Source organism: Apodemus sylvaticus, chromosome 4 (genome assembly GCF_947179515.1).
Source record: "Apodemus sylvaticus chromosome 4, mApoSyl1.1, whole genome shotgun sequence".
Classification (NCBI taxonomy): domain Eukaryota; kingdom Metazoa; phylum Chordata; class Mammalia; order Rodentia; family Muridae; genus Apodemus; species Apodemus sylvaticus.
The window spans coordinates 154,071,987-154,092,707 of NC_067475.1; the positions used below are offsets into that span (position 1 = coordinate 154,071,987).

Consider the following 20,721-nt stretch of genomic DNA (forward strand, 5'->3'; position numbering starts at 1 on the left):
TATACATCTGAGCAAAACAATTACAAACAGAAACAAGTCTAAAATTTAAATGAAAACACATTCAAAGAATAATTCAGTGTCTTTGAGGAAACTGCGGTCACAAGACTTGTGTGTGTGTGTGTGTATGTGTGTGTGTGTGTGTGTGTGTCCAAAGATTTCATGTAAGTGGCAAAAAAATGTGGCAAGTTTAAAACTTATTCAATTTGCTTTGTTTTGGAGTTTTTGATCAGGGTTTAAAATCTGGAACAGTGGTAGGTTGGAGCAAACATCCCCCAAAGTTCTACAATGTGTCTGTGGACTTTGATTGTACATTTTTTTCTTTTTGTTCTTTTTAAAAGTCATTCCATTATCCATGAAATATATGGTTACAGGAAGTCCTTCCCCCTCCCCAAAGTCACCCACACTCCTAAGAGGAGGATGCTAAGTCCATTACCTGAGTCCTCACTGGGAAGGTGACAGTGTTGCTTCTGTGTAAATTGTGTACTGCATCTTTTTAAAAAATCTTCTGCCTTAGTACTTCTTTCTTTTTGTTTTTCGCTTCTGCATGGTCAGCTATTGTGGGCTCCACTTTTTTGTGCTGCAACTTGATGTATGAAGGCTTTGGTCTCCCTGGGTGTGGGTTGAGGTGATGAGTCAGGCAGAGCTGTCCTTTACACTGACTTGTGACCATCTTAATAAAAGTGTACATGTTATAAACAAACATATTCTCTTTATTTTAAACTATGTAGATTCTGTTTCGTAATGAAAATGGTAAATGTGGCCATATGTGAGTCCATGTGAAATATGCAGTTCCCTATGACAAGCAATTTCCCCACTGAATGAGAGATCATATTCAGATTACTAGAGACTTCTTGACTGAATCACCTGGTGTTCCTTCTATTGTCTTTTTAAAAAATTTTCTCACTAGCTAAATTATTGCCAAATAAATAAGAGTAATAAAATGCTCAGAAGCATTTGGATAACAATTAAAATTCTGAGATCATTAAGTGTTCTTGCAAGGATTATCTTTTAAAAGTTAATTAAAATGTGAAATTTGAATGCATAAAGTGAACTACAGAAAAGAGACAGTAACAATGTCTTTTAGAGATCAGAGTACTTTGTTATTCAACATTTTCTCATGTATTATGAAGGACACTGGCAATATTTTGATTATTTGAAGGAAACTGAAACTGAACTACTTTTGTTTTTCTTCAATATTTATTTTCAGGATTTTAATACACTAGATAATAACCAGCTCAAACCAAACTGACACATTTGACTTTATATTTCTATTGAGTCCAAGCAGGTATGAAACTCCCAGTCCTTACTTTTTTAATCAATGAGTGCTGAAAATACAAGCATGGGCCAAAATCATCCAGTTTTTTTTTTTTTTTTTTTTTTTTTGCTTTTTATATGATGGACACAATAGCAGTACTCAGTCAGTGAAAAGACAAATATGGATTGGCACATTCTAAATAAATTTATTGAGTGAAATCTGTGAACTTGATATCAGTTTAATTCTAAAATTTGGAAGATCTTTGTACATCATGAATTTTTCAGAAATCCCAAGAACTTACTGCTCTTGTTTGTGTCTCACTATCACTTTGAATGTGTATTTCAACCTACAGGCCATACACCTAAAACAGGCAGGTCTTAATACTGTCAAAGTAGAAACAACAAATGTGCTCATGTGGATCTAAATAAAGTGATAAATTGAAAATTTTCTCCTTGATTTTAGAGTTCTCAGCTTACACATCCTTACTTTATCATAATATTCATGTCATTCTCCTAATGCTTAGGGACAGTCTACATTGTCCAGAAGAAAGTTGAGACAGAAAATAGAGTAGTGCTTGCCAAAACCCATTGGAAGCTCACACTCATTATGATTAGTTTCAATTTATATTCTTTTCTTTTTATAGGTTATGAGTATCTACAGGAGGTCATAATGACCCACCTTCAACACACCTACAGTAGAGTAAATTCAAAAAATTCTACAGCTTTTCCTCTCTTGCCTGGATTGCTTAGGCAAGACCTAAACTTGGAGGGGCAATTCATTTTAAAGCCCCGATACTCAGCTATAAGCCAGCAGCAGAGTAAGTCGTCTACCTTCCTTCAAGTGCCCTCCTAGTTGCCATTTCAATTTTGCATAAAATATCAATGCATGTTGACATTGTTGCTTACGGGAAGGGCACTGCAGAAAACAAACCCAATACAATACGCCCCAGGTCTAGCCGGAGATCTTTATATTCTGACATCAAGTCTAAACTTGATTTTTTTGGGAGAATATCCCATTTGTTCCAGACAGATAGTCACCATAAGCTGGAATTCCAAGATGCTATATGTATACAAGTGTGTGGGCACAGAGCTTTCATCTCATTAGAATACAATTTCATGTTGTTTCATGATTAAAGCAGAGAATGACCTAAGAACTGCACTTAAATTATTGTAAGAGGCACAGAAAGGATATATGTATGGAACTGGACATAATCTGTGTCAGACTAAAGTAGAAGTAACCTTGGTGTCCAAGCTCAGACTCTAATCTCATTTTCAATTACACTAAAAGCATATTTTTGTGTGTCTTCTACACCTGCAGTTGGATTTCAAATAGACTTAATACTTAAGTTCTGGGGCTTTTGAAATTGTCTTAAGGACATTTTTTTCCAAAAATATTTTCTTGTTTTATTATTTTATTATTTTCCACATTACTCCTAAGTATCCCCTTCATTGCTTTAAATTCTTGCTTTTCTAAAAAAAGTCATTGTGTGTATGTATGTGTATACATATGTGTGCCTAAATACATGTCTATACAGATGCATACTTACACTAAAATTGATATATCCTATTCACACTGTATCATATTACTTGTGTTTTTCCAGTCTTATTATTTTGTTTTGGACAAATAGTCAAAACTTTCTATATTGAGAAAGACCGTTTAATTTATATTTTGTTATATGACTCTTTTATTTACTTTTAATACTTTTGTTTTAAGTACCATATAAGTGTTCATTATGGTCTAGTTTTTGAAAAGATGTCTTTGAAGAGAAAAGTAAACTTTGATCTCAGCTTTGAACTTACACTACAGGAACCAGGGTCCCGAGTTTGACAAAACAGGCAGTCATGTATGCATTCCCATGAAGGAGGAATAATGCTGATGATAGAAATGTAACAATGGTCCTTCTAAAAGCTCATCAAGAAATCTAAGAATTGGAAGCGCTTCACTATGACATTTGAAGAAAATATAAAACTGATTGCTGTGAATAAAAATGAGGGTAGCTATGAAAATGGATATGACTTAGTGATACAACTGCCTGTACATAGTTCAGGGAACTTGCTCAATTGCATATCATTTATCTTATGATGCAGTGCAACATAATCTTGTGAGAATTCCCATGGGATCATGTCTTAGATACATCTCACAGATTAATAACAATGTAGAGTATAGGGAAGAAGAATATAAAGATGCTACAGGACGCCTAATCCATGACAACAGGGACATTATGCAATTGAAATTTGGTTTTTTAAAAGGCCATATTACAGGATTCCAGGTAATGATCTTATCTCCTCCTTAGAATCAACGGAAATACTGAAGAAGAAGGAAAGAACTTATAGGACACGATGCTTCCCCAGGGCCTATGTGCCCCATGAGGACCAAGGGTACACTGTCCCAAAAGTTAAGAAGAAGGGAAAACTCTTTGGTAGAGAGTTGAATTGGATCTGTAAGGATGGAAAATGGCCCACCGAAATTCTGGTAGGACTCACATGATTCACTTTTGGCTTTCCTAAGGAAAAATCTGATAAAAAGACCAGTGTTGCCTGATCTTTCAGAGTTAACAGTAGGGTGGGATTTGTACAAGTAAAGATTGAGAGTCCAAACCAGTTTGCAGTCCTTCTTGCCCATGCCAGCCCTTTCACTGCACCTGTGCACGCCATTGGTCTGCTTCTCCTGAGCCAATAGTGCTGGGCACTGCATAAAGAGTGACTGGTATTTCCCTTTCTTTCTCTCAGGACATCCTGTCCCTCTTAAGAGAAAAGGGCCCTACAGCAGTAGGTATATTTAGTATAGCTCCTAGTGATGTATTGTGCAAAGGAGTGAAAGAAAAACTCGACTCTGGGCAAAAGGTGAATATAAGAAAACACTCGGTGCACCTGGCAAGCTGGATTCTAAAGGTAGGGATCGTCCTTGCATCACATAGCCTCTGGATTCCTCTGAGTCTACATGAGTAGTTTCCTTCATCATGCATTCCCTTGAGTGATAGTAGATACATAAGAGGGAAATCTGGTAAGCTAAAAGGTTCTTCTGCTATTCATCACATAAGGAGTAGGGACTCAAACAAATATCCAGTCAGAATGAGCAGTAAAGTTACTAAAGTATCTTTCCTTTGATTTTCTCATGTGGCCATGTGGATGGTCACTTCATACTTGCATAGGAATGTCACCTGGTAGGCATGCCAATTCAGATGCATTTGACTGCCAGAGTTCTTCATTCTCTGTCTTGCACTACTGTTTTTCTGAGAAGCAGATTTCTCTTCCTCAGTATAGAGAATGTGACTCCTACATGTAACTCTTTGCTACACATATCAAGTAGGATGTCATAATCTGCTTGTCTATATCTCACAAAATATTGGTACAGAAATGCAGGGCCTCATGGCTGTGAAACAAGTATTCTTAATCAGTCTGCCATACCTTCACCACCATAAAATGATACTTTTTATTTGTTATTTAAATTAAAATTCAATTACATCATTTCACTCCTTCCTTTCCCTTGCTCTAAGTTTGTTTCCCCTTAGACTCCTACTTCTGCTAAAATACATGGCCCATTTTCATCTTCTGTTATTATTATATAGATAAAAGTGAGCCCACAAATATGTTCAAACAACCTAATAAGTCCATTATCATTGGTAGTATATGAACTATTTCTGAGGTAACTATGATTGGCTTACAAATTAGGGGCTTCCCTTTGAGAAATACAAATTTCCTCACTCTTTGTAATATGTATGTGCATGTAGTTCTTTATCTAGAAGTTTGTTTTTACAAGATTTATTCATTCCCATTTAGAATTACTAACATTGATGACTTTTGTTCAGAAATTGTTTTGACAAGCATATTACATTGTTGAACTATCAAATGTGAAGCCTCTCCCACATTTCTAGGACTCCCAATGTCAAAGCAGATTTATTGATCTTCTGGTATATAATCTTTCTGACTCTTTTGACCAATGTTTGGAGCCCAGGGTTTAGGAGTTAGCGTGTACTATGTATGCAGTTTGGCTTGAAGCCACAGGATATTTTGTTTTCTGTACCTTGAATAGCTGTGGTTTTCCATAATAGTTTCCATGCATTGCCAAGAGTACCTTTGCAAGCTACATTATCTGTAAAAATTATCTTAAATATTTGGAACAGACTATGGAATCATGCTTGTTTAGAGAAACTGTGATAGGACCTTCTCTAAGAGCCATGACCTCATATGTTCCCATGCTTCTAATAGTGGATATGATTTTCTGCACCTCAGAAATTAGATACTAACATAATATGGGTTTCTTTGTTATAGTTATCATCGTTGTATATTTCTGTCATGTAAAAATAGTATTTGGTCTGAGGTATTGATCTCTTAGGTATGCTAGTTCGCTTAGTTGTCCACTAGAGGACTTCGATCTAAAAAGAGATTTTTCAGCAATCCAAGCACATTTGAACATCAGCTCTTAGTTTTCCAGTTTTTATGGACAAATCTTACTGGCCCTACACATCAGTCAACATTCTACCTTGGGGAATGTCGGGGAGCTGTGAAGAAAGTTGGGACTATCCAAAATTTTAGAGTTGAATAAGTTTTCAGTAATCTCCATAATTTGTTTTCTGCAAAATATTTCTTCTCTCTATATAAGGAGTTTCTTCAAATGATTAAAGGCAGTCTATTGACCTCTCAGCTGTATGAGCACTGGCTTTCCATACCCGAAATGGTCAGCAATGAAGAAAAACTATCAACAGCAAAGAGGTAATGGCTGGCGAATTGTGTGAACAACATCAACCAAATAGAAGTAATATTTGCTTATACACATTAGAGAATATGTATCCCAAAAATATTCAGTAAAAATGCTGCCAGCAAAAGGTTTCAATTGTTCACAAACACGGAATACATTTGCAAACAGAGGTGTGACTTAGGGAGTCACAGTGGACCATGCTTATGATTATCCGTTTTGTACTACACTTAAATTTGTCATTTTGGCCCCACCCCTACCCTGATTCTGGAAAAACATTTAAGCAATATTTTGAATATACATTGTTCAAAAGATATAATGACTTTCCCCTTTTCTATATTTATAAATTGAGTAAACTTGTTTTTAACATAACTGTCTCTTTGTTCAGGCTTTTAGAAGAACTCCCGCCACTGAATGCTGCATTCCTGAGACAGATGTTTAGAATTCTAAATAAAATAGCCAGAAATTCCTCGATAAACCACATGCCAGCATACAGTCTCTCTGCTGCAATAGCGCCATTTCTTTTATGCCTTCCTAGATATGGAAATAAAGTACTGGCTACTGATATTTCCAAAAAGGTAATTGGCCATTTACTTTAAGCCTAGCTTTGATAAGCCTTTACAATGTGACAGAAAGACAGTATTACCCTCAGAGTCTGAGTTACTTTGTTGTTGATGATGATGATTTTGGCTTTGGTTTTGCTTCATTTTGTAAAATAAGTACATGTTTGAATGGCTTTCTTTTGGAGAGGAAGAATCATTGGTGCATTTTAAGTAAGTAAAATATGAATAGGTATTTGAGCTCAATGATGCAGTTTTTTTGTCAGTTGTGACTTAGAATATCCTTAGACGAATCCAGTGAGAATAAATGCTGTGAAATGAAAAAAAAAAAAAAAAAAAAAAAAAAAAAAAAAAAAAAAAAAAAAAAAACCCTGGGTACTGGGTTCACCAACCAAGAATGAATTCTGATGTAATCAGTGTAGAATTTGTAAAATGCTACTTGTTTTCATGATGGTTTCCTCAACAAAACAAAGGTAATGCAATTTTGGATCATTTTTATCAGGTATGGTTATTATGACTCCTGATTTCTGTAATTAAATATGGCCTTGACCTCTTGATGCTGGTTATCATTGGTTTAGAGAATTATAGAGTAAAGTATTCTATGGGACCTGCCTTTCAAATATTATAATAAAGTACCAGAATTTTTACAGTATTGGTATCAAATGGTTATTTTGATTCTCAGTATTTGAGCTTCTGATTCACTATTAATTGACCAACTGCCCTGGGACCTGAAAGGAATATATTATAGGACAGCCTAATTGAGAATAAGTATTCCTCATATTGCATAGGAACAAATATCCTAAGGAAAAAAAAAAGGGTTACAAAGAAACAAACACTGCAGATCCATAACTATCCAGTTTCTTCCATAGGCATTATTTTATTAATTCCCAGCATAATAAACCTGAGGATCAAGCTGTTACCATGGCATTTGCACTGAACCATCAGGGAAATAGGAATGTTACCCCATAGATGGGTTTGCCTGTCTCTTGCCTTTTAGTTAGCCCATGGGACCTTTGAGTAGAAAGTTCCCTCCTTAGCTGTGCTTTTCTTTAAGCATCCTTACAAATATGCACAGCCATGAATGTGTCCAAGACAAGCAAGGTTAATCAAGTGGACAATATGTATAACATTCTGGGCCTCACAGGGTGAAAATTGGAAATCATCCTCTTATATGATATTGGACTGTGATGACCACACTTGAATATCTGATCTCATAATCATCTTTTAAATTTCTAAGAAGAAGCCCGCCTCGATACTTCATTAAAGCTAATGTTATCTCAGTATTTTAAAGTACATACTTTTAGCCTCCCAAATTCTTAAATAAAATGTGATTTGTAACTATGTAAAATGACAGAGACCCTTTTTGTTTGCCCTTTTTTTGTCCCAGATTTCTCTCGTAACATTCCTCATAGATAATTCTCCGAAACTGTTCGGGCTAGATATTGTTGCACTATGGTATGAAACCTCGTTTTATCATGGACCCGGAGGAAATACCTCATGTGACCAGGTTACTACATCTAATATCATCACCCCAAATGAACCAGAACATGGAGCCAGCAGCTGCCCCAAGGGGAGGACATACACCCCTGAACATGATGAACCAACAATAAGTCAAGTGGCTCCTCCTCTCTCTGAGGGCACTAACGGTGTGTATACATGTCCTACTACTATAAGTTAAAAGTTAGAATCGTTTAGCACTGAACTATGAATTTTATAACAAACAACAATGAAGAATTTGCTAAACCATGTGAAGGGACACTTCACCTGTGTGTTATAATTTCCTACTGCAAGAGATTCCCTCCATATTTTGGTACCTCTTTGCACTGGTCCTGAATTTATGCAAAAGGTAAATCCCAGAAATGAGAGTAATTGACTAAGTATATGTTACTTACTTTGATATAAAGGGTATTAATTTAGATGTGTATTATACATTGAATAGCAATTCAATACCAAATTGGGTTTTCTCTACCTGAAATGTCTGGCTGTCCTAAATCTTACTGTGTAGACCAGACTGACCTCAAACTCGCAGAGATCATCTTGGCTCAGCTTCTGAGGTCTGGGTATAAAGGCACATGCCAAAATGCTTTTCTTTTATGCAAGTTTTAAAATATAGCCTAATATACCAGTATGGGATTCATTGACACTGTGAACTCAGATTTGAGCTCTCAGTTCGGTGGGTTGTGAAGGGGGAAACCAAGGATTGTAATAAAAGTGCAGTCAGGCAAGTTGTGTGGTGAAATTCAAATACTATTGTTAATTTACATTTGGCCATGGCAGTTCTGCCAGAAAGACACAGGTGGACTAAAAAATTGGTACTATTTTATCGCTTGAATCTAATACCTATATGCTTACCTTTCAAGACAAACCCTAAAACTACTAGGTATACTAGAACTGTGGCCATATACAACTAGATATCCAATGCCTTATGAAGTAATATCATGATTATAAATGTTATAATACTGATTATTTTTCTGTGTCTTTGTGGTGAAGCATAAGTAATGCAGGCTATAAAATGTGAAGGTCATGCAAGTGCTAAGTGAGTTCAATTACAATAAATAATGATTTTACTCCTTTATTAGAATCAGAGACTCAAGAAGATAATACGAATGCAACCCAGCAAACAACTTCTCAAACTCCTACTGCACCACCAAAAAACCAAGTATTTCGTACTTGTCCACGGTTTATATGCTTGGACAAAATGCTACCTTCTATACTTGTGAGTTTGTTTCATTTTGGGTTTCTAAACCTGTCCTATTTCCCATAATTTCTGGGAACCATTTTCTAAGTAAACTATTTCACCAAACTGATGAATATACAGATAACCTATTCATGAGGTCAGATTCTTTTAAAGTAGAAATAAAACCTACTGAAGTTAGAGTCTTCTAATTTAATGAAAAGTGAAAATTTGAAAAGAAATAGTATTCCCATGTTTTTCACTGATTTCAGCAAAGACCCAAACTCACCAGCTTGTTGGATGCAATGGATCTTTGGAATTGCCCAACTATCAATATTTTGAACTGTGTTAGGACTCCATATTACTCTAGAGTCTACCTTGGTGTTATTGCCTCTGGTATTACTCAATCTTATAATCAAAAATATCTATAGATTACTATCTGATATTAACAATAAATTAGATATATACATGTTTTTTGCTATACATTGATCTTTTTATACTACTGCATTCTATGAAATTGTCGCCTAATAGGCTTAGTCTATCTTAAATATGCTTCTAGATTTCCATTGGAAATATTCATTTACTGTCCAGCATCTCTTTTAGCTCTATGCCTGTGCCAGGAATTTATGCCACACGTGAACAAGTTTATCATGTTAGACACATGAGAATTACTGCCCATTCCTTAGGTATTTTAGATCAGGATAATTTTGTCATCAATAACTGTAATCATGTAATCAATTAAAATGAAAGAAAACATGGAGTAAATCTGTGTATGGTCCTCATTTTTACAGAGTGAAACCATGGTAGAACAACTGAAAATTGCTTGGGTTCTTAAATGTGACAGCATCTTTCGATAAGGATGGTTTAAAATAAGAAGTCACCAAAGAAGGAAATAAAAGTCTCAGAAGTATAGTGGAAAAGGAAAGATTTCTTTAAAACACAAATGCCAGTTTTCACAGTAGAGGTCAGGGTAGACAGGAAGCCAAATAGTGATGTGATCTCTGAAAGAGAACTATCCCAATAGTTACTTGGAATGGCATGCTCTAGAAAGAACTTCAAAAAGCAAAGAAAAAGTAAGAGAACACCATTCACCAAAATGCTTCGGTGACTAGAAGTGTGATTCAATCTGGAGGGTTGTTTAATTACCAGAAACCCTTGATGATTCAAATTGGGAAAAATGGATTAGGGAAAGAAATATATTTGGAAGCTAAAAAAGAAAAAAGTGAAATGTCCTCTTCATTTCTTTCAGTTGTAGCTATGCATCCATGATTGCCATGACTCTGGTTTACCTTCAAAGACCTATTTGTGCTTTAGCTGTTTGGATCTGTTATAATAGAAGCTTGTCCTTATCCCACACAGGATATGATATCGGTCATTGAGGAAAAAGGACCAGAATCAGAAGAAGTATTCCAATCCATTTCCGATAGATCACACTTGGTCCTGAAGGATAAGATCTATACTGAGCAACACATCAATTGGGACCAAGAATCGGTACTCACAGTAGCTTACCTTTTAAAGGTAAGGCAGTATTTTGCATCACCAACATTCAGCATCCCTCTAGAGATGCATATTCTGTCCTTGAGATTACCAGATCATGACAGTTTTCTTGAACTATGGATACATGATCTCCGAATAAGAGTCACTTTAGGTAAAAGTGTGACAAGCTCAAAGAGTCATCACAAAGACACAGGTGAACACTTTATGTTGGAGGTTAACTTTCTCATACATCAGATGGGCTTTTTTGGCATTACAAATGTTCCCACTGATTTCACCTCTCTAACTATGCCACCTGAATTAATAATAGAACAAGTAATAATAGTAATAAAAGTGTGTTTTACACGATGCATGTCTTAAATCATACTTACCACAAAAACTTAAGTAACAACAGTACAAAATAGCTGTTCTACCACAGACTTGTAATGTGAGAGAATTGCATGTTGCCAATTCTATATACAGTCCAATATCTATGTCCAGTAGATATATAAAATTGTTTTCCTTCTCTAAGAAAAAATAAAGCAGTATTTTCACTTTTTCCTGATATTGCCATCCTAACCCCATGTCAAATACTGAAGAATTAGCCTAACTTACTTCTAAGTAGTCTAATATGCTTAACTTCTCAGTGAGCAGCAGTAACTCTAGAGCTAATATCATTGTTTGATTTTTATTTGGGGCATGATCTGAGATTGCCTCTAAGTAGACTGGAGCTATGGCCCCAGACATCAAGAGAAAAGATAATGCTCTGAGAGTAGCCATGGTTAATAACGTTAGGCAATGGTAACAAATGATCCCCCCTTGGCCCTCGAGCTTGCCAAGTGCATCTGGCTCTCATTGCCAGAAACCTGGGACCACATCACAGGGAGGAAAGTGAAGATCAGTAACTGGAAGTCATGTGTATTCACAGCAATTTAAAGGTACAGGAACACCTGGGCACCTTCCATTTGTCTGAATTTCTATCCTTGATACAATGTGAAAGTTAATTGTGGCATTTCAAACAAGTTGCTGCTTACAATTAATTTAAATAGTTGAATATTTACACATTTTAATTGAATATTTACATGTTTTAAGAATGGATGTGAAACTGTGAGACATTCTCACATGTAAAACAGTGTGCTTAAGTAAGGAAGTTCACCACTATTCCAGGTGTACCCAGAGGCATACATGTATATTACAACTTTACTCTCTGTGAACTGAAAGTACAAGTTCACCTAACTATACAATCAGAATGAAGCATTTCCTGGCCCTGTCATTTTTGGATGGTTTTTTATTTTCAGAAAGAACACTTTGCTTTTTGTTTGTTTTATTGTTTTTTTAATACTTACTGTTCATTTTTTCTTCTTTTAATATTACTATTATTACTACCAATTTATTCATTCATTTATTTATTAATTTTCATCTTGAAACTGCTACACTCTACCTCTTCATCCTTTATGAGTCTCTTTCCTTCTCCTCTGAGCAGGTCAAGGTCCCCATGTGTTATCCTTGCACCCTGACAAATCAATTCTCTTCAAGGTTAGCACAACTTTTCCTACTGAGGCCAGCTGGGTGAGGGGTTTCCACAGACAGTCAACAGTTTTAGGGATAGACCCTGTTCCAAATGTTGGGGGACCCACATGGTGTCCGAGCTGCACATTTGCTACATATATGCCATATGTCACAGCGCAGCTTCTGTATGCTTTTTGGTTGGTGTTCACTTCTTGGCAGCTCTCAATGGTCCACGGTAGTTGAGTCTGTTGATCTTCTTGTGGAGTCCCTATCTTGATCGGGGCCCTGAATTCTTTCCTCAATTATTCACTAAGAGTCCATGAGCTCTATCTAATGTTTCCCTGTGGGTCTCTATCTGTTTTAGCCAGCTGCTGGGTGAAGTCTCTCAGAGAGCAGTCATGCTAGGCTACTGTCTGGATATCCCACAGAGCGGCTGACCTCCATTGAGACAGATAGAATTTCAGGCTGTGAGTTGGAAAGCATATCCCTGATTTCAGGTAGTAGGGTGGACTGAAAACCAGGAAAGGCAATCAGAATAGACAGTAGGGTTATTTCATTGATGCTGCAGTCAGAACTCTGATTCTTTGCTTCTACTCTTAGGTAAAAACACATAGGCTCCTGCCTTTAGTTTCCACTTTTATAATGCATAATGCATGGAATTATTGATATGCAGGATATGGAACCCCCAAACAGATTGTGACACACAAGTTAACAATCCCTGGTCTAACCTCCTATTTTTAAACAAAACTTTTTTCAAATACTTTCTACAATGTACATAGACCATTAATTTTCTTGTGTTTTTTTCATTATAAAAGGATTTTATTAGAAACATACAAGGAAGCTTACTTTATTCAGATTTGTATGAAAATTGGCTTAGTGTCCTTGATGAAGAATCCCTGCTTGGAAAAATTTCAACTATACGAAGGTAATGACATAGTATACACTTGGGGAAATGCCCAAAGTTAGAAGTAATGCATTTTGAGATATATGGGCTTGTCTTTATAGGATTATAAGCTGGAATGATGTCCCAAGACAAGAAGTTTCCTTTGCTAAGACATGTATAGTCACTTTATAAACAGGTGCATTTCTCACACAAGTGTGTTGTACCATGTCTGTAATCCAACCACTTGAGAGTCTTCTAAATTATAATGGTCATGGTGTGGAAGACAGCTTATGCTACGCAGTTGTGTGCAAGACAGATTAGAACATTGGTTTGAATTCCTGAGTGAGACAAGTTAAAAGAAGTATATAAGTATAATAACTGTGGGCTATTTGTATCCTAATACTATTACCATAGTATTGTAAATATTGAACATTTAAATACATATATCATTAATTAGAACGTGAAGCTATTACTAAGTTCTTCCTTCTCAACTATAACTACCTAGATAAGTCTGGGTCAGGTATAGCTTTGACTTCTTTGGGTCATTTCCCTGTATCCATAGAATGATTTCTTAAGTACCAGGACTTTGAGCTCCCATTTCTACCCAGGACTCCAGTATCTCTGCCTTATCTATAGCAGAAGCTTTTATGCCTGCATTGTGTAGGGTCACTAGTGCGCCTTCTGCTCCTTGTGTTCCAGAGTGTCACAAGAGTGCTGCATGGATTCATAGTAAGTTGGATATTAAATGTGCCCCCATGGTGGTTAGAAAGATGGTTCATTGTTTGGCAACACTTTTTTCCATACACAGAACACACAACCTGCAACAAGCTTCATTCATTCATTCTATTTCCAGAGAACCTGACACCTTCCTCTGGGTTCTGTGGGTAGCAGTAATACATGTAATACAGAAAAATGCATACATAATTTTTAAAGTTTCCCATAATTCTATAGGGGAAATTGATTTTCAGATAATATTTTAGCCAACAGTAGCAATATTTTACCTAAAATCTGTATTTTGGGGTGGGGTCATTCATTTGTTTATATTAGTGCACATGCAGAAGCTATGCATGCAGTCGATGGCATAACTATATCCAAAGTTCCATTTCTTTTTATTAGATATTTACTTTATTTACATCTCAAATATTATTCCCTTTCCTCATTTCCTCTCGGAAAACCCCCTATCCCATCTTCCAGACCCCTGCTCACCTATCTACCCACTTCCACTTTCCTGTCCTGGCATTACCCTTCAGTGGAGCAGCAAGCTTTCACAGGACCAATGTCCTCTCCTCTCATTGATTTCTGAAAAACCCATCCTCTGCTATATATGTAGCTGGAGCCATGGGTCCCTCCATATGTACTCTTTGGTTGGTGGGTTAGTTCCTTGGAGCTCTGGTTACTGGTTGGTTTATATTATTATTCCAGCCTATGGGGCTGCAAAACCCTACAGCTCTCTAGCTCCTCCATTGGGGACCCTGTGCTTAGTCCATTGGTTGGCTGTGAGCATCAACTTCTGTCTTTGTCAGGCACTGGCAGAGCCTCTCAGGAGACAGGTATATCGGGCTCCTGTCGGATAGCCCTTGTTGGCAGTCACAATAGTGACTGGGTTTGGTAAGTGTGTATGGGATGAATCCCATGTGGAGCAGTCTCTAAATGGCCTTTCCTTAAGGTTCTGCTCCACCCTTTGTGTCTAAATCTCCTCCCATGGGTATTTTGATCCCCCTTCTAAGACAAATGGAAGTATCCACACTGCGGCCTTCCTTCTTCTTGGCCTTCATGTGGTCTGTGAATTGTGTCTTGGGTATTCTGAGCGTTTTGGTTGATATTCACTCATCAATGAGTGCATAAGATGTGTTTGTTTTTCGTTTGTTTGATTGGTTGGTTTTGGGTTACCTCACTCAGGATATTTTCTAGTTCTACCCATTTGCCTAAGAATTTCATGAATTCATTGATTTTAATAGCTGAGCAGTACTCCATCTTATAAATGTACATTTTCTGTACCTATACCTCTGTTGAGGGACATGTGGGTTCTTTCCAGCTTCTGCCTACTATAAATAAGGCTACTATGAGCATAGTGGAGCATGTGGCCTTATTGTCTGTTGGAGCTTCTTCAGGATATAAGCCAAGGAGTGGTATAGCTAGGTCCGCTGGTAGCACTATGTCCAATTTTCTGAGGAATCAACAACCCGATATCCAGAGTGGTTTTACCAACTTGCAATCCCACCAGCAATGTAGGAGTGTTCCTCTTTCTCCACATCCTCACCAGCATCTGCTGTCCCCCAAGTTTTTGGTCCTGGCAATTTTAACTGGAATGAGGTGGAATTTCAGGGTTATTTTGATTTGCATTTCCCTAATGATTAAGGATGTTGACAATGCAGCATTACTTGTCAGACAATCAACAGTAAAATTTTCCTTTGTCTATATAGTATTCTACTGAAGATGCCACAAGCAAATTACATTGTTCTTAAACAGCTCATTCGTGTGCTATTAAAAATTAAAACTTCTGCCAAGAATACTCTAGACAGCTTCATCTTATCTATCCGTATAGCCCCACATGTGTTATGGGATCAGACTTGTGTGAACTCATTATTTGGAAGTGACATTCCAAAAAAGGTAAGAGGATCTGATTTTTCCCTTTGAGAACAAAGTAGTCATTGTGATCAAGAAATTGGGAGTACCTCAGAAAGGTCAGCGATGTTAAAGGAAACCCTAAGATTGCATTATTCTGGAGTGGGAGATACATTGATCTATTCCAGGAAACATTGGGAAGGGAGATTGTTAATATAGTTTGAAGGAAGTGAATCATTTGTTTTTTGTTCTTTCTTTCCTTTTTACTTTTTTTTCAGATATTGATCTTAGATATTAATGTTTTACCCAATAATATGCTGCATGTATAATGGTAGTTCAAGAAGACTACAGTAAAGTTGAAAAAAATCCCTATTACCTAGTGTTTCACTTGTTTGATTATTTACTATTACAGCTGTACTTTGGAGCACATGATAGTTGTTCTTTATCATTGTGAGACTATTAAAATTATGAATTACCCTAACTGCACTACTGGTCATAAAAAAGAACATTGCATACAATTTTATATATAGATATAGATATAGATATAAATATACACAGACATATATACATATACATATATATATGCATATGTATACAGACATATATACATATAGATATATGTATACATATATATATATACATACAATATGTAATATAATGAATAATGATGAACATGTACTCTATCTTATATAATATAGTTTCTAATATTTTAGCACTAACTTCTACTTATATAAAATAGAAGTATATGTTTGCATTATTTTGGGTACATTTTTAGGTACCTTAATATTTTGCTTTATTTATCTCTTCCTTTTCCTAGAAAGCTATATGCATTTATATTTTTCATCACTTTAATTATTTAGTTTTAATTCTGATTGCAGTACACTACTCTAGGTCTCATCCTCACGACCCCCTCTTCCCTCAGTTTAATTTTAATTTAAAATTTTATTTATGTTTTAATTTTTTTAAAGTTTGGGGGAAGTTACCAGGGGAGAGTGTAGATATGGATGGACTAGAAAATGAGTGTTACTGGGTTGCATGATGAGAAATTCACAGAGAATCAACAAAGGACTTACCAATGAATGAAGTCATGGTGGTATTACTCACCATGGAGTAGAGTAGACCAATGAAAAGCTCCTTCAATTTAGAAAGTGTCTTAATTTGCTACTATTATGATAAAACACTGAGGAAAATTCTGGAGGACAGGTTACACTTCACAATATACTTCTAGTTACCAGTTAACTACTGAAAATGTCAGGGCAAAACCAAAGCGAGGCAGGAAGCTGGAGGCAAGAACTGATGCACAAGCTGTGTAAGAGTGCTTGCTGCCTCTTTTCCTGCACCTCCTATCTCTCTTTGTCTCAGTAATAGCTCCTGGGTGGCACCATCCTGGAGTTCTGGGACCTATAAATTCCATTGTTAATCAAGAAAATATTCCACAGACTTTTCTACACAATGGGCCAATCTGTTGTCTCAGTTTCTCAACATAGATCCCTGTTCTCACCAAATTCTTCATTAGTCATTTTTCTATTGCTTTAGTAAAACACCAGGACCAAGGCAACTCATAGAAGTAAATGTTTATTTGGGACTTAGAGATTTAGAGACATTACCATCCTTCAAATTCATGACAGAGGAGCATGGCTGCAGGAAGGTAGGGCAACCAAACAGGAAGCAGAGACCTGGTGGCTCTCATCTTAGGCAGCAAACGTGAAGCATAGAGAGTACACTCCAAATGGCACCTGACTTCTGTGACCTTACATTCTAACCTATGACATACTTCCTCCAGAGATGTCAAGTCACTAAACCACTCAAAAGATTTCACAAAGATGGTACCATAAATTGAGATGCCTGGAATTAGACAGGCATCACATTCAAAATATCACAATGAAACTCCACCTCTTCCCCATTCCCCTGCATAAAATCACTAATTCAAGAAATCTTTGAAGTCAGTACTGTGATTCACTCACAGTTATTCTGGCAGCATATCAGTTCTGAAATGTTACATTGCTTTAGTAGTTCCCCTATTCTTTGATGTATGTATGAAATTTTAACATGATAAAGTAAGTTGCGAAGAACTTAAGCATCTCCATTTCAGACAGAGACTTAATTTCACAGGTTCATATCTGATCAAAGTAACTGATATTTTCCTTTTCATTTTGGAATTCATTTTTTTATCGATTTCAATTTCATAAACTATGTAAAATTACAGAAGATCTTGGTTTTTTTTCCTTGTGTTACAGATCTCTGTTATACAAATCATGATTGATAACTTTGCAGATATATTTGGAGAAGATGACCCTATAATTTGTGACAACAGTCAGAAGAGGTCAGATGACATAAAGACTACAGTAAATACTGCTGGTAAGTCAAAAGCTTTGAAATACTGATGAATTAAAGGTTTCATCTGCTTCTTCTCAAGCAGAAGTTCCTAGAGATTAAGAGAAATTAGTCATTAAACAGATGGAAGGATGATATTCTCTGATTTCATAAATTTGTAAATATCAAAGCCCTATTGTAGCCTATTATATTAAAACGTGGGAAAAGATTTTTAAACAATACTTTCATTAAATTATATATTAATATGTGTATATATACATAGGTATGCATAAAGACACACATACACACACACACTCACACAGACACACACACTCGCACACACACATATATTCTTTCATACATGCATGTAGGACAGAGGAACTCCTTACTTAGACCCTGTACAAATTCCAGCATATTACCTGTTATATTTCTCACCTTTCTTCCCATGGTCCATAAGTCATGTAGGATTTCTTGGATATGAAATTATTTTTAAAAAGTTCACTTAGAAACAATTATTCAATTTAAAAATTCATTACACATACTCCCAAGAGTGAACAATGTGCCAACAAGCTTTGCTATTCTTGGCCAGAAACACTGATGTTTAATTTCATTTGATTCATAATCTTGCCAAATGCTTAGCATTTGGTATCAATATGAAGTTGCACAGGATCCACTACAACACCTATGTGAGGAATCTTAACAAATAACACATTCAGGAGCAGATATATTGTTAACTCAAGAAGCTTTTGTGTACAGTTCAGAAAATATACTGAAAACTAGTCTGATCTGAAGTGGGGTGAATCTATCATCAGAGAATGTTTTTCTAACTAAGACATTTCTTGACTTCATTTAGCAGGGGACAACGAAACAACTGCAACATATGACTTTCCACAAAGGAAACTTCCTCATGACTAAAGAAGGTTCCTGTCATTCTATTTCAATAAAAGAAACAACTTCAATTATACATTTACCCATATTATTTATTACAAATAGATTCACTCACTATTTATTTCAAGTTATGTATTACATATTCTTATCTATTATAATAAATTGAATTAAATTGTTATTGCTTAGACTCGAATATGCCTGATTCATGATTCTCCATAGTATTTGTAAAATGGCATTTCCAGTACTCTCCTCCACCTCTCTTACTCAGGCACCTATATTCATGCAACAGATCCACTAGAATCACTTTATTAATTTTTTCTTCCAAACTACAATCAAAACGGCATTTTAAGTCCTGCACAATAATTTTGTTAATAGTAATTATTGTCCTAGTTCTGTGAAAATGTACTCTACTAAATTATTTACATTAGGAAAATAGCTCATTTTTTTGAGGGCTCAAGATATCAACATACAGCAGTTCTAATGTCAGGAGGTTGTAGCTAGTGAAGTCGTTCAACTAATTCAGAAGCAGAGGACAATAAATGTTAATATTCAGTAAGTTTTTTCTTTTTAAACATCCCAGGAACCATGAAAGGAATAGTAGAACCTAGTTATACTATTGGTTTGGCCACCAGTTACTTAAGCATAGACAGAATCTAAGGACCATAAATACACCCTCAGTGTCATGTCCAGAATCTTTTTTCAGAGAGAATTCTAAATAGAATTCCATTAATGATCAGCATTAATCATCACACATGATAAGATTAAAGGTGAATCATGGCTTCAAAAAACATAGGAATGGTCAAAGGTTTTAGTGATCAGAGAAATGAGCAGAGTCTGAAGTAAAGGCCACCCAGAGACTGCCTTACCTGGGGATTCATCCTACAAACAGTCACCGAACCCCGACACTACAACAAGAAGCATGTACCAAAAGGAGCATGCCATGGCTGTCTCCAGATGGGCCCTGACAGAGCTCTATAAATACAGAGGCAGAAACTAGCAACCAACTATTGGACTGGGCTTGGGGTCACCAGTGGGAGGATCTGGAGGGTAGTCCGGAGTACCTGAAGGGGTTACAGCCCCATGGGAATAAGAATGACTTCAGACACTCAGACACCCCAAGACTCCCAGGGACTGAACCATCAGGATCAGTGGGAGGAGTGGTCTTTGGTCAGGTAAAGGCTCAATAGAGGCCCCAACAAAAGGAAACAGACTGGGGTGGGGGGTGGGGGTGAGGTGGGAATGTGTCAGGTAGAGGGACATACACATGGAGGCAAGTGATGGGAGGAGGGGTAGGGAATCTTTGGGGAGGGGGGCTTTCAGGAGGGGGGAAATTGGGAAAGGTTTTACCATTGGCAACGTAAATGAAGATACTCAATAGAAAAATAGATATTGAGAGAAAACAAAAACCAACAAAACAACAACAACAAAATGACCCCAGGATCCCACTTTACACCAATCAGATTGACTACATTCAAAAACCTCAGATGACAACCAGTGTTGTTGAGGATATGTAGAAAGAGGAACACTCCGCCATTGCTGGTGGAGTTGCAACCTGTTACAACCATTCTGGAAATCATTCTGGTGTTTATTTTGAAAAATGGAAATAGATCTACCTGATGACCTAGCAATACCACTCTTGAGAATATACCCAAATGATGCCCACCATGCCACAGAGGCACGTGTTCCACTACGTTCATAGCAACCTTGTGCTGCTAGGTATCTTAGATACCTAGAAGCTGGAAACAACCCAGATGTCCCACAACAAATCGATACAGAAAATGTTCATTTACACAATGGAATACTACTCAGCTGTTAAGCATGAGGACATCCTGAATTTTTCAAGCAAATGGAAGGAATTAGAAAATATCCTGAGTAAGGTATTCGGACACAAAAGGACACACTAATA

The 20,721-nt window shown here is 36.5% G+C and overlaps 1 protein-coding gene across 1 annotated transcript in view; it reads left to right on the forward strand.

The window, feature by feature from the left end:
- The window catches only part of LOC127683492 (rho GTPase-activating protein 20-like), a 785,040-nt gene that overhangs the window by 611,748 nt on the left and 152,571 nt on the right, over positions 1–20,721 (forward strand). Inside the window, exons 7-11 of the mRNA XM_052180768.1 lie at positions 1,899–2,072; positions 3,549–3,727; positions 3,985–4,146; positions 5,858–5,967; positions 6,339–6,528. Of these exons, the coding sequence (XP_052036728.1) occupies positions 1,899–2,072; positions 3,549–3,727; positions 3,985–4,146; positions 5,858–5,967; positions 6,339–6,528 (815 nt within the window). The remainder of the gene's footprint in view (positions 1–1,898; positions 2,073–3,548; positions 3,728–3,984; positions 4,147–5,857; positions 5,968–6,338; positions 6,529–20,721) is intronic.